Here is a 15,728-nt window from a genome sequence, read left to right on the forward strand (position 1 = left end):
TAGCTTATGAATGTAGTGATACTTGTTTAAATGATTTGTCTTTCCATGAAACGTTGAGTCTTCAGAGAATCTTATACAATTGGTGTTATCACAATGTATCACTGTAGGGTCCATTGGTCCTTCAAATAATTTGGATAGCAATTTCCTCAACCAGACAACTTCTTTGCTTACTTCATAGGCTACAATATACTCAACCTCAACACTACTCAAAGCAACTATATCTTGCTTTTTGCTCATCCATGAGATCATGGAGGATCCCACACTAGAACATCCTCTTGTAGTGCTCCTTCCATCTTGCTCACTGCCTTTGTAGTCGGAATATGTATATCCAATCAAATGTACATCATTCCTCATATCATATTTTAGGTAGTAGTGGATGGTTCCTTGCAAATATCTTAGTATATGTTTTGTTTCTATCCAATGATCATGCTTCGACTCCAGTTGGAATTGACTATATCTGGAGGATCCACAGGGCTAAATGTAGAACTCCTTAGTCTTTTCGAGCTTGTGATCATCGTGGTTGTCATTGGTTTGCAATCCATCATGTCAAACCTATTCAACATCTTGACCACATACTTCCCTTGACCTAGATAGATCTCATTAGGTCCTTGCCAAACTTCCAGTCCCAAATAGTAGTGCATCAACCCTAGATCCTTCATGTCAAATTCTACTGCTATATGCTTCTTACATTCTTCAATTTGACCTTCCACATATGTCAAGAGAATATCATCTACATACAAAAGAATGATTACCGGTTCTCCCTTCACAACTTTAATATAAAGGTTTAGCTCAGCAAAACTCTTTGTGAAGCCTAATCTCTGTAGGTATGCATCCATTCTAGCATACTATTCCCTTGGTACTTTCTTGAGACCATATAATTCCTTCTTCTATCTACAAACATATGCCTCTCTATATTTAACTTCAAATCCCAAGGGTTTCTCTATATAGACTTCCTCTTCAACTGTTACATTCAGGAATGCAGTCTTCACATCCATTTGGTGGATGTTTGATTTGAATTGGATCATTATATTGGTTTTCATCCATCTCGATGCATTTGGAGTGGAAAAAGTGGAGGAGTCACCTCATGAGATTGTTTTTACTGATGGCACCCAGTTTGGCAAAACAAGGTCTAAAACCTTCTGAGAGCATTTTTAGGCATCAAAAATGTTTTTTGGGGGGTAAATTTTTTATTCTACACATAGAGACCTTTCCAATAACGCATTAAGCACGTCAATCGGAGTTCATATGCAAAAGTTATACCACTCAGAAGTTGACCTTCCTGTTTTCACACCTATAGTTCGGGAGGATGCCGCGTCAACCCCCATTATTCATGGAAAAGGGGCTAGCCATGTGTTTGTGATGTAAAAGACTCTAAAAGGGTTTATTTTGTAACTCTAGTTAAGAGTTGATGTAGTAAAACTTAACCACTAGTAGGCTATTGGGTTATGTTATAACCGAGCCACTAGAAGGAAGAGGTATTCCATTATTTCAAGAGAATTTTGTTCCATAGCTGAGAAAATATAATAAGGAGAGATAGGGGGTAGAGCACACAGAGAAGATCTATGCACTATAGCAAACCACAGACCACAAACATTACTTCCTTGTACCTGCAGCCATATTTGAAAGAGAGCGAAGTGATCTCACCTTCTAGTTGGGTTTTCTCCCGAAAGGGTTTCCCAGAGAGAATATCTTGTGTCTTATGTGTGTGTGAGCTTATTTTGTCGTTCTCTACTTTTCTGCATAATTTATATTCGCATGCATGCAATAATTACAGTTAAATCCACAAATATTAAAGTTTAATAAACTGTAATAGTGTAGAATTTTTAGAGTTTTAATATAATATTATTAGATATGTTGTGACGAACTGTCCAGTGGAATATCCATGACATTTTACAAATCGATGTTCCATCCCATCGATGCTGCCAAAGAAACCAATGAACGTATAGTTGTATACCTTGTTGTGAGAGAAAATGTCTCTTCATAATCGATGCCTTCTTATTACGAGAAGCCCCTGGCCACAAATCTTGCCTTATATTTATCAATACTTCCATCTGCTACATGTTTAATCTTATAGAGCCATTTGGAAGTTACCACAGATTTGTCTTTAGGCCTAGGTACGATCTCCCAAACTCCATTTTTCATTATCGATCGATACTCTTCATTCATGGCATCCTTGCATTCTTGGTGTGTGATAACTTCTTCAAAGGTGGATGGATCTACTTCTATCAATTTTGTCATATAGGCTGCATACGCAAAATATAGTTTGGGCTTCTTGATTCCCTGAATGTGCCTTGAACTGCTCCATGACCTTCTACATCAAGTAGTGTAGACTTCAACTAGTTAGGTCTCTTTCTATTTTCAGGGATTACCACAGGTTGTATAGGTTCACTAGGACCTTCATCTTCATGATTTGATTCTTCTTCCTCCCTAGTAACTTCCTCTTCAATTACTAGAAGTTCTTCATTATCAAAGTCCATAGGGAGATCCTTTGATTTCTTGAATGTGATGTGATACTTTCATCAAATATCACATCTTGGATGGCTTCTATTCGGCGTCCTTCCTTTATGTAGATCTTATAGGCCTTAAAAAGTTTTTGTGGCCATAAAATGTTCCCTTCATGCTTGATGGATCCAACTTCTTTCTTTTTTTCCTTAGATATATGAATATAGACAGGACAATCAAAAATTTGGAGATGATCCACGGTTGGTTTCTTTCTAGTGAATACTTATTCGGGAGTCTTGTTATCTAGTGACCTATGGGGACTTTGATTTTGTATGTATACAACTGTCTTCGTAGCTTCACCCCACAGAAATTTCAGCAAATCTTGATCATGTAGCATAACTTTTACACTTTCTTCAATGGACCGATTCTTTCGTTTCGCAACTCCATTTTTTTTGGGATTATATGGGACTATCAACTCCTCTTAATCCCAAAATCCTTACAGAAGGCTATAATTTCCTTGGACATGTATTCTCCTCCATTATCAGATCTTAACATCTTGATTTTTATTTCTGTAAGGTTCTCTACTTCAACTTTGAATTTTTGAAATTTGGTAAATACTTCATCATTGGATTTCATTAAGTAAACCCAAGTTTTCCTTGAATGGTCATCTATAAATGTGACATAATATAGATGACCTCCAAGTGATTTAGGAGTCATAGGACCACAAACATCAGAATGAATAAGATCCAAGATTTCTTTTGACCTTGAAGCACTGCTTCCAAATGGTCTCTTAGTGTTCTTACCCAATGCACATCCCTTGCATACTCCTTCGTGATCTTCTTTTAGTTCGAGGATTCCATCTACTATTGAATTTAGGGTTGGAAGGATTTTGATGTGGAGATGACCAAATATTTTGTGCCAAAGTTCACATGGGCTGGTTTCAATGTGAACTAATGCTTGAGCAAGGGGAGTTAGTAGCTTGTAAATTATTCCTTCACGAATCCCAATTATTCTTGCATTTTCTATGCTTGAGTTTTTACCCCATACTATAACTTTTCCATCAATGAAAACCACTCTATCACTTTATCTTAGACTTGAAATGGAAAGTAAATTCTTATGCAAATCTGGAACAAATAGGATGTCGTTGAGATGGATATTTCCTCCATTCTCCAACTCTAATGAGGTTGATCCAATTCCTCTCTCATGATAGCTCTTAATATCACCAAGCTCTATAGAGTAAGAGGACATTCCTTTTGATAGTGTTTTTAGTTGCTTGTGATGGTCGGTCATATGTCTTGATGCTCCATTATCGATCACCTAAATGATCTAATCTTGAAATGTGCCAACAATTGCTAAGAAGAGTCCTTCATCCTTTCTCTTGATCACTTCCTTCTTTGGAGTAAATAGAAGATTCCATACTTATTTGAAGCTCTTCTTGAGATGGCTTGCTACCTTTGAACACTTCTTTAGAACCTTCTTCAGTGTGGTCAAGATCTTCATAATGCCCTTAGCCAACCTTAGATCTGATACCATGTTGAGAAATCTATAGGGAAATGATTAGAGTGATTTCTCTTTTCTTGATAACTACTTGTGATCTCTTTTTATTGTTTCTTACTTATTGGCTTCTTTACTTATTATTATGTTTTTATATTATCAAACAACTACCAAAACAAGAAGAACAAGAACACAAAATGTAGGCTGTAAGCCAGGGCTAAAACCTCTCCGCTTGAGAGGAAAACCCACAAATATCTTCTCTTCTTATAGATTCTTCAATTGACGAATTCCAAGACCTCTAGACCAAGACCAAGTCCAACCCTTCCGATGATGTGCTTCCCTTGTCCAAGTCAAACCTAGTCAAATCTCTTCCAACAACACAACTTTGACCCCCAACTTCAAAATTCATCCTCTACTGCAGGTTTGAAATTTTCGGCCCTCCCAACAACAACTGCTGCCACACGTGTGAGCTTATTCTGGACTCCCAAGACTTCTTCAGACATTCGTTTGACTTTCTCCTTCTTTTGGTGCTAGAGGATGGCCTAATGTAACCTTTGCTGACCTTCTTTCTCTTCCTTCTTCAAGATCAAACTTGCAGAAGAAAAATCCTAGACTAGTAGCATAAACCCTAGCCTTCCTTCACACGTGTGAGACAAAAATATCCCAGAAACGTCTTTTTTGTCTTCTTCCTTCTTCATTGCCTTCTTCCTCTTCCTACTTCGCTTGAATGAGTGAGTGATGATTGTCTCCCAAGGAGGTCGAGTTTCCTCCTTTATATAGGCTTCTTAAGGTGGACATGGCTCCTCAAATTAGGTCGACTTTCCAGCTGTGAGACCGATTTGGTCTTGAAGGGTATTTTGACACTTTAATGACAAAAATATTTTTCTTTGTAAGTTAGAATGTGCCCGATGGGGTATTCAACTTATGACAATGACTCTTTTGACTTCTTGACCTAGGACAAACCCTAGAAGCACTCAATGGGTGCTTGACCTCTAAAATAAAAGACCTTGAGCATGAAACCCAGGCTCCAAAAATAGTAATAATAATTTTCCTTTTATTTTACAAGATACAAGAATCAAAAGTACATTTCATATTTATGAACACCGAACCTAGTTACACATTTTTCAACAAAAAAGGAGAAGTTAAATCAACTAAGTTCATAAAGAGCAATATTTAAACAAGTGGTGAAAAATTAAATAAATAACCAAAACCCAAATTTATTTCAATTAAAATTTTCAAATAATTAAAAAAAAAACCATAACCTACTTTTGAAATCAATCTTAACTCTTTATTCTGTTGCTATTATAAATAATAATGTGTTCTTAAATTCTCCACTATCCATCTAATTTAATCTCATAAATAATACATCTATCGATGTAATTAAATAATAATACTAATATTACAATTTATTTTTTAATAATAAAATTAAAAATATTAAATTTTAACTTTTTTAATAATCACAATAAATTTTATTATAAAATTAAATAATAAAATAGGTTAACCCAACGTAACTGACCATTTATGCTTTACACACCTTTCAAAAAGACATTTTTATATTAAAAACTTCATTCTTAAAAAAAATAATAATAAAAAATAATCTTAATATTCAAATAATAAAATAGAATAAACCATCTTTAACGACCTCACGGATCTTATATCGGGAGCTTTTGCCGGGAATAATAAATTCTCATATCGAATTAAACAAAATTCCAGCGCTTCTTCTTCATCCACGACAAGAAAGTGTCGATAAGCCAACTATCACAATTTTTTTCTTCAATATTCTCAAATTCAACTGACACATATTGATGTTTTCAATATTGTCAAATTCCAGTGACACATATTGATTCTCGTCAAAATCTATAGAGAACTTTAATTCATCTTACACATTTATTCTCTTCAAAATCCAGGGACTGTACATTACATCACCCTTTTTTCTTCACAACTATCAAGACTGGACAGTTGATATGGTCCCCGTGGCCTGCACTGTGCCCAACGATTTAAGTCTTGACAATGGAAATGGTCCCTCTTCCCTGCACTTTGGACAGCGATTAAGTCTTGGCAATGGAAATGGTCCTGGTCCCAGTTCCGTGAAATAATGGCACATGATCCGAATACATTGGCCTGTCATGGGATCGAGCGGCAATTTGACAATGCAATTGAAGGTTTAGAGAGATGGATTTCTTATCGAATTAAGTGAGGGGTTTCTTGGTATTGAGGACACAGTTATGTGGCCCTGGACTCCCTGGACTTCTCCATTGCCGTATCCACTTAGTATTTGGCATTAAAGCTGCCAACTGTACGTTGATTGAAGGATGGATGAGTCCCGGTCAAGGGATTCATCCTAGATTCCTATGTGCATAAATTCTTCCAATTTTGTCTGCTAATTCTAAAGTCGGGGTTCGCTTCCCTTTGTGCTGTAACTGCTTTGCCTGAGGATTACATCTGGGCCTTGTTAGCGGAGGCTTAAAGGAGAAGTGTGCACTGCGGGAGGATATAAGAGAGATTTTAAGCCCCGCATTTGGAAAAAGGTAAGCACCGTCTTGCTTATTCTCTGAAGTTTACAGAGATAAATAATTGTGTTCTTCCTTTGTTTGACTGGATTGTAATGGCATATATTTACTCACCTGCATATATGCATGTGTCTATGCTTTTCACCAATTGGCGAGTTGTTGAGGCCTTTTGGCTTTTGGAAGTCTTATGCTCAAATTACTGGCAATTGAACTGAAAAGCTCGCCATACCTCTGCTTCTGGTTCTGCACATTGATAAAACGATTTGGGTATTCCTGTGTATCACTCTTTGATATATTATGCATATTTTATTACTTTTTTGATCATACGATTATCCTTCTGGGTTTGTTTACTGAATCGGCAAAATGTTGACGCCATTAATAAACTTTATTTGGCGTTAGTCTTTCAGCCAAATCCCTTTTTGTTTCTTTTTCTCTGTGGATTGCATTTAAACTTCTGGACTGAAACCTTGGAGGCCAAGATTACAAGTAAGTTTCAGTAAATTTGTTTGGGTTCGTTGCAAACAGTCTTGGGTTTTGAACCTTGGCGTCTTACTACCTTTGTCTAAGTATCAGATAATTCACCTTCCTTTGCTGTTACATATCTTCCTCATGCGCAGCCTTGCATACTATTACTACAACCTGCTTGTGTCTATTTCAGTTTTTTTCAATGCTCCCAATTGTTGGACGGAATGTGTAAAGAGCTTTCAAAAGAAATTTGCTAGATCTGTTAGCAATATAAATCCTTCTCCTGCAATTAAGATGGCCGAGTCTATGCATTTTCGTATATCTGCAACGAAGACGCACGATAGCTTGTCATGGATTGGATTTCTGAGTTGTCCTTTACATTTCGTTATGGTCATTTAGTTTTACAAAAGAAGGAAATGAGCATCCAATACCTTTTGCGGGCAGCTGGTTGGTTTGTGGTGGCAGTTTAACATTGCAAGCTCATATTTATATAATTGTGCTCTTGAAGCAATGTCTGCTGTACCTTTTGGTTCAACAAATGATAGTTTGAGACTGGCTTTTTCCCTTATCATTTCAGATGTCCTTTCCATTTCTAAATCTTTTCATCCATCCCTTATCTTAACCTTTTTTCACCTGTAACCGATGCCATTACACTTTAAAACTTAAGCCAAAGACTGGTTTGTGCTAGATTGGTGAGAGGGAGAAGCTCTAAAGGGTTGCAAAAGCTTGCAAAAATCACACAAAATTTCATTGATTTTGGCTTGATGCTTTGATACCAATGATATGGGTAAGCAGACATAGTAGGCTGCAGATATGATGAATGCATAATGCAAAGAGATAAGTTAGACAAATCTCATGAATTGTCTAATTGTATACTTGATTCTTTTTATTATACAGCATCTACAAATTACATGAGAGATCAAGTCTGACCAGATCCCTTGTGAAACGTACAAACAAATATTATTTTACAACCAGATGATGAGAAATCATTAATATCTGAAATAAAATGGTGATTTGTCTTCATCGTTGATGGTGAAGAATTTTTGAGCTGTGCATGACAATCCTTTGTGCTATCAGAATGTGCCTTCTAAGGTTGGGCACTGGGATCCAAGGCTACATCTTTGAAGTTTGTATCTCGGAAGGGTCTGCACCATTCAATTTGTTGCTAGAGAAAGGTCAGGCACAATAGTACTTTGAGAGGAGTGGCTAAAGCAAATAAGAGGAAGATATGAATAGATTAAAAGATGAATTTAATGAGGAGGATGTGCCCAACCAGGAATGAAATAGTGGAAAGCTTAACTTAAATGTTTGTACTTGTGCTTTTCCAATAGGGGTTCCCAAGGATGTCTTTTCGCAACAAGACCAAAGGAAGCATGCCTAGGCATTTGGAGGGGAGGATGTTTTGAGAGAAGCCCAACACTCTAGAGATGTTCCTTTACACTGCTCTTCCTTTAACGAAAAGGAAAATCTGGGATTTATCTTCATCGACTTTACCTCATCAAGCCAAAGGAAGGAGTTTGGAACCTTCTTAAACACCTTGGCTTCCTTGAGAGTAGTCGGCTCAACAAGCATGTTATCATCCACAAATTGGAGATGGGAGAAGGGATCAATATTTGGGGCTAGGGACAAACCTTGGAGCTCAAACTTCTTATTAGCAACCAGTTTTTTGCTTAAGCCTTCAACCATCAAGATAAAAATAAAAGGGGATATACGTTCACCTTGTTGCAGATCCCTAGTCAAGGAGAAAGGCTGGGAGAGGGTGCCATTAACAAGTGTAGAAAAGAACGTAGACCTTACCAAATTAACTAACCATCTAATCCAATCTGAAGAGAAATCGAAGGCTTCCACCATTTTGCTAATGAGGTGCCAGTTTAGCTTGTCATAGGATGTGGACATATTCAATTTTCTGAACATACTTGGTGTTTTGTTGTTCTTCATGGAATGTATCGTCTCATGGGCCACTATCCATGATTTTGCATGCATTAAAGCAACTTCCTTGTACTTTAGACCAATTTGTCCATGATGGGCTTCATTCTGTCAACGATGATCTTAGATATGATTTCGTAGGAACAATTACAGAGATCAATTGGTTTGAATTTGTTGACAGTATCAATGTTTTCCTTCTTCAGGTATGAGAGTTAAGTGACATTGATAGCTTCAAGGGACCCTCCCTTATGACAAGATTTCTCAATAGCAAGTAAAGCTCTAGCCTAATAAATATCCCAACATTCTTGATACAAGTCCATAGGGAAGCTATCTGGTTTAGGTGATTTGCCTGTTTCTGTTTCCATCACTGCATGTTCAACTTCTCTTGGTGAGACTTCTTTAATTAATTCTTGACTCTGGTCATGGGTGACCAACTTGAGGATGTGTTTCACTATCAAGTCATCACCTCATTTTCATCAGCAATAGGTTCACTAAGTGAGTCTTTGGAGAAAGAGACTAGTTCCTCTTCAATCCCCTTTTTCTCTTCTAGTTTTTCCCCTGCTATGGTGCCGAGGTTTAGAATTCTGTTATGTTTTGACAAGCTCGGGATGAGTGATCAGAAAATTGTGTTACTATCTTCTATCTAAAGCCACCTTATTCTTAATTTTTGTGACCAAAATATTTCCTCTTGCCATGCTTGTGTGGCTTGTTGTTCCTTGAGTTTAGCTTCTCACAGATGAGCATGTGGTTGTTCATCCCCTAAATGAAGTTGCCAACCTTCCTAGAGGTTACAACATAGCATGGATTCTCTGCAATTTTGGCCAGTTCTCCATTAAGATTCTTTAACCCGGAGAATGGCTTCCTAGTAGCTCGATTTTGGTCAAGTTTTTACTTTGGAGTTTCTGGATTCTACTAGAAACATGCAAGAGAGTTGGGAGGTGCTTGCATCCCCCTCTAGGGATGCCATGGGGCTTGCAACAAAAAATGAACCCAATAAACCTTATTGGCTGCTTCCTTTCTCTTGTTTTTCCCCAAAATTTGTACAAGATTTTTGAAGCTGTGCATGCCAATCAGCAACATTTGTGTTTTCTTGATTGCGAGAGTCACTGAACCATGAAGAATTTCAATTGACATTCTAAAACAAAAATAGTCAAGGTCTGGACTTCCACTTCCCTTATGCTTTTGTTACCTGCTCATCCAATGCAAATTCCAGTCTCCAGGGTATCCCTCCAATCTGTTTCCTGGAATCTTCACTCCTTGAATAGCAAGAGTAGTTACAAGGCAGCTGAAGGATCCACACTCTTCCTTCAATATTGCCAATTGCAAGGATTTTGCAAATGGAAGAGTGATGCACCATTGGACTGTGGCTATGGGTTGGTCAAGCTGTTGTTTTTGCAGCTTTGCAAAGCTAAGAGGAGATTTTATTTGATGGGATGGCCTGGGATCAACTTCCATAACCTTTCCAGGTGCCTTAATACTCAGAAGAACAGAAAATCTCCAGCAAAGTGATAATGCTTTGAAGGTCAGAGGAGTTACCCTAAGTCCAACAGCCTCATCTAGAAATAACCAGACTAAGTTGATCCCAAATCAGGCAGTTGTGGTCCCAATGCTTAACATACAGTTAGGGTTCACCATGCTGCTGCATGCAGAGTGAAATTACTCGCATGGGACAGTGGAGTGCCAGACCTAATGTGAATTGCATTTTCCCCAGTTTGCATGCCCACTGTGGGATCCAATGGATGATGGAGATCAATCCAGTGTCACTTTGTCATACATGCTGTACTATTAATCATTGAATGCATTAGGATGGTGGAGTACTCTGCTTGTTTAATGTCAACCAATCCCACACAAACAGGTCACCTTAGCATTATTCACAAGGTCTGCATGCCAAAATTCATATCAAAGTTCGATCAAGTATCCAAGGCAAGTACCCAGGTATGCACACATAAAATTTTGATAAGTCTCCAAACACATGCCATAACGAGAAGACCAAACAGTACTTGCAGCCTCAACAAAGTTTTAGACATAGGTTGATCCTTTCATGAAGTCAGACAAAGTGGATTGATATATCTAAGCAAGGTTTTATATTGATTGTGCCTGGCATTATGGCTGATTTCATCCCAACAGAACCTACCTGTCACCTATTGTCAGCTCAAATCCATGGAGTGGAATATATGAAGGGTGAGTTTCAGGAGCCTTAGACCATATTTTGCTATTCAAACAACTGCAATATCATCATCTACACACCAGTGTTGGCAAATGAATGAAATCAAAGCCTGAGCAGAGGAGAGAAGCCTTGGCTCCAGATTTGTTTACATGCTATACGACCATTACCATATCAACCAGGGATCACCACACTATCATGACCATTAAACATGGCTTATGCCACCCAATGTTACTCACATAATTGACAAATTATCTAGCCATGGCCTTGTTGGTGGTGCTAAAAGGTCCTACACCAGGGTCAGCCAGGCACTGTGAAACTCAACGAAATGGTCATTTACATGTCAGGTCACCATTGTGATTTTTTATTCTAAATGGTATTTCAAATGACAAGATCTTCGAGGTGTCAAGAAGCACACTACAAAGGATTTTTATTTTTATTTTAAAGTGCTTAGAAGGTGATTGTTTAGGTGAAATTGATATGAATTTCCTTTTATTTAAGCCAGTCAATTTTGTGATAGACACCTTTGATGATTGTTCTCTTCCAATTCTTCTTCTGCTTAGTGTTGAACCAAAGCCAAAGAGTGACATTAGGCATGATGTCTCTTTTCTAAGTAGCATAGTAAATTATGTTGGCTGCTCTGTACTTGCAGTCTCGCTGTGAATATTGCCGCGAGCCAGAGCTGTGTTGCTCGAAAGAACCTTGCTCTTGGCCTGACTTTTCTTTGCAGAAGTAGTAGTGATCGAAATAATGCCCGTATTAGGATTAATCATTTCCATCTTAGACTCTGGACTCTGGACAGAATGGAAGTGAATGCAGCATTTGGTATGTTTTTTTCTTCTGAATCTTTGTCTCTATAATGCTTATAAAATTGCATATTCCAGCATTGACAAAATCTAGGAGCTTGTTATGCGAAGCTTTTGAGGCATATCATATGTTTCCTTCATATAGTTTCCAATACAATTTCTTTGGCCTTTTTTGTCCCGCTTCAGTTTGCAATGACTCTGTCTCTAAATGGTGAATGGAGAATCTGTTCTCCAGTTTGACCTTTCCTGATCTGCAAATGTGTGTACCAATGTTGTATGTACTTCCTCGCCCTTATGAGTTGTGATTGACAATAATGTTTTGTCTCTGTCAAAGTTTCAACTTTCAAGCACCACCTTTCCATTGTTGGGAAGTATACTAGTGTCATAGCCAATTGAAGAAAGCTCCTTCGATTATTCTTTTCTGTCTTAAATCCGCATCCACAATTAATTTATAGAGATTTTTTTCCACAAGTTTTCCTCTTTTTCAATGGCATGTATTCAGCTTTAGGTCAAAGCTTGCCATAGGGGTAAAATGAATTATCTTGTGCCTTTGCTTGCATTTGCAGTTCATACTCAATTTTGGGATTTATTTTGTGAGCTTAGTTGTATAATATTTTTGTACAAGCCAGAATTGCATTCTTGTGCGTCCAATATCTTTCCTGTGGTTATTTAACTGATACCTCAAAGAGATTAATAGGCTATTGGCTGGTTGTTGAAGCTATCCTTTCACTATTACCTCATAGCATGCTTTGAAATGTTCTTTCTTTTTCAGTTTCATCCACATTGATTTTGTGCTCTTTTGTCAATGATTTTCTAGATTCAAATGGCCATTATCAAAGTTTTGAGGAATAGCAGCGACTCTCAAACACAGCGGAGTTCATCCACTGATGATGAGCTTTGGATCCGTCCAAATCAAGTGGATTTTGGGGAAGAATCGGACACTCCAGAAGACTCAGATATTGCGGAAGTTGGAGCTGAGTTATGTATGGTTGGAAATCAGACGTGTTCAGTTCCATATGAACTCTTCGACTTGCCAGACTTGAAGCAGATTTTGTCTTTGGAGACCTGGAATTCTTGTTTGACAGAGGAGGATAGGTACAATCTTACGGCATACCTTCCAGACATGGACCAGCAAACATTCAACCTTACTCTTAAGGAACTGCTTGGAGGAGAGGTTTTGAATTTTATTAGTCCCATGGCTGAGCTCTTTAAAAGGATTAAAGGTGGGCTATGCCTCCCTAAAGTATCTCGTTACATGGAAGGATCACTGTATTTGCAGAGGAAGATGCATTATCATTCTTTGAGAACTTATCAAAATAATATGATGAATAACTTCATGGAGCTCAATAAGATCTGGAAAAGTTGTCCCCCAGGTGCAGGTGTGGAAGAAAGGCTTAGAGTTAGGTACTTTTGTAAAAATCGGAAGAATATTTTACAAGCTGAACCTCAGGCTGTCCTTCCGTATTTAGATTCCAAGCAAGGATTGGAATCCTTGAGTAAGTTTGAGAGACCACTCTCACAGCCAAGCAAAATGAGTACACCCTTTAAATATCAAGGTCTGACTGAGATCGTCTACCCTCCTTATCAGGAAAATAATCTAACTATTGCAAAAGCTGACAACAAAGGTGTTCTGAAATTAAAGGCACCCACTAAGGGTCCTTTTCCCTCTGAAATCAGTGCTGGAAAGCTGGTATCCAAGGAAGTCTTGAAAATAGAAAAGAGAACTCCCAAGGGGGTTTTGAAACGATTTCTAAAGGGTATTGTAAGGCAAGAACAACCCCAAATGATGCAAGAAAATATTCCTTCGAGGGAAATTCAAGGCTATGAAACACAATCTAGACCATCCGTTTACCAACAGGCTATGGGTGGATGGGAGGGGGACAGTTTCACTGGAGAAGATTCACTTGCGCTACCTAGGAGCAAAGATAGGAGGAAAAGAAGCATTTATGAAACACTGGACAGTGCAGTAGAACAAGAAGGATCTGAATACTGCTACAGTAATGCTTCGGGGAAAATCATTTCTGTATATGACAAGAAGATGAAAAAAGCAAAGGGCCAACCAATACTTAACAACATGGTTATGCACATGCATCCATGGTTTGGGCAAGATGGTCGAAAGTTTGAGGAGAGTGGCAATCTTGTAGGAGAAAAGACATATCTAAAAGATTTGCCAGCAAATCGGGGATATGCACAAGATGGAAACATGTTTTCTGAAGATGCTCCATACACACAGAAACAATGGAGGCATTTTGATAAACAAAACAGAGACTATCAAAGGACCTCAGTTGAGCACTATGCAAATGGAGGAGATTGGCAGATTCAAAATTCTCATCAACCATTGTCATATGAACAACCAATATATCACCACAGAGAGCTGGATCTGGAACGGTCAGGAAAAGCTTGTGGAGAGCAAAATAACATTCAGAAAAACTTTGAACAATCTAAAAAGAAACGCAAGGAGGTAAGGAAATCATCAGAAGATCCATACAGATTCCGCAATGACCAAAAAAATGTAGCTGAAGAGCATGGGGGAAAGCAGGGCTTTCTAGAAGAGAGGTTAAATTTCATAGGTCTCCAAAACACAAAAAGGAAGAAAAAAGACCATGAAAAATGTGAAGCAGTGGAGTTTTATCCACCCCAGTCATTAAGATCTGAATATGATACCAACATGCTTGATGGATCTGCTGACAGGCAGAAGACAACGAAGATTAAGATTAAGAAACTGTCTGCCAAGATTCCAGACGGGTTGACAGAGTCAAATGGGCCCCAATATTATACCCAATCTAGTTGTCATGACAGATGACAACTTTGTTTGAAAGAAGAGTTGAGAAATTACAGGGCCAAGAAGTTTTGTCTGCCCAGCGACCTCCTACAAATGCTCCCCTGCCAAATCACAGCTTGCTAGTTTTTATCATGGTGCTTGTAAGAGAAGATTTTAGGTACTTAGTTGAGCAGATTTCCTTAGATCATATGTACTAGCCAGCAAGCATCACGGGTGACAATCCAGTTGTCTACAGATTTCCTTTTATTTTAAAATGTGCGGATTATTGGTTATTGCATGAAAATGTACATTTTTTGTCTTTAGAATAATGAGATAAAGGTTCCTTCAGATAGGCCTGTAATCAGTTATAGATGAGTACAATATTTGTAAAACCAGCATGTTATGCCTTTCATTTTGTCAAACTGTTCCTCATTTTAATCATTTGATGGAGAAAGCTAGAAAACTTGCATGGATCCCTGGAACTGATACCATACACCATTTATTTTTTGAGAAATAGGTTCTCTTCACTCGTCTGTGTATTAAGTGTTTGAAGTGAGGAAGCTGATATCTTACCACTGTCTCTTGCATTCCCGCCTGCCCTCCCCTACACCCCCCTGCTCTTCCCCAATCTTCTGGATGGATGGTATGCCAGTCACAATAGCGGATGGTAACCCCACAGAACTAAGGGGGAATGGATCCCATGACCTCCCTGGACATTATGCCTGGGTGGGAAGAGTGGAACCAACTGAGCTGACCCTTGATGATTATCAATACCATAGGCTTGTGCTCCTCATCTCCAGCTATTTTTCTTTGCAATGCACCAACAATATCTCTCTGAATTTTCTTCCATTTGGTTCTCTTGCAATAAGGTTTTTGCATTTTATGCTACATATGTAGAGACTCACTCTAAAATATGGGAGTCCCACGGGCTGTAAATCAGATGAGGAATAATAATCTTAATTTCATATTTATATGTTCTTTGCATATGCATATGGCTTTGAAGGTTTTATCTTTCATTTGATATTGACAGTTAGGTTTAAATTACATTAGCACCATAGAGTGTTACTCTTACACCTGTATTCTTTGTCAACCTTTTTGATATCAGGATTGAAAAAGAACTTAATGTTCCCAGAATGTTGTGAGCAATCTTTCTAATAGCT

General features: G+C 38.1%; 1 protein-coding gene across 2 annotated transcripts; it reads left to right on the forward strand.

Moving 5' to 3' along the window:
* Positions 1-5,673: 5,673 nt before the first annotated feature.
* LOC149159803 (uncharacterized) lies at positions 5,674-15,005 on the forward strand. Of its 2 annotated transcripts, XM_089436575.1 has the most exons (3): positions 5,674-6,464; positions 11,654-11,826; positions 12,625-15,005. In XM_089436575.1, the coding sequence occupies exons 2-3, from the start codon at positions 11,815-11,817 to the stop codon at positions 14,608-14,610; spliced, it is 1,998 nt and encodes a 665-aa protein (XP_089292701.1). In that variant the 5' UTR covers positions 5,674-6,464; positions 11,654-11,814; the 3' UTR covers positions 14,611-15,005. The 2 variants fall into 2 exon arrangements, with proteins under 2 accessions (XP_089292701.1, XP_089292702.1); XM_089436576.1 differs by lacking the exon at positions 11,654-11,826 and having other exon boundaries at positions 5,677-6,464; positions 12,625-15,003.
* The last annotated feature ends 723 nt before the right edge of the window (positions 15,006-15,728 follow it).

This window comes from Pinus tabuliformis, chromosome 5_2 (assembly GCF_031772625.1).
Source record: "Pinus tabuliformis cultivar Carrire ecotype Pingquan chromosome 5_2, CPIR1, whole genome shotgun sequence".
Lineage (NCBI taxonomy): Eukaryota > Viridiplantae > Streptophyta > Pinopsida > Pinales > Pinaceae > Pinus > Pinus tabuliformis.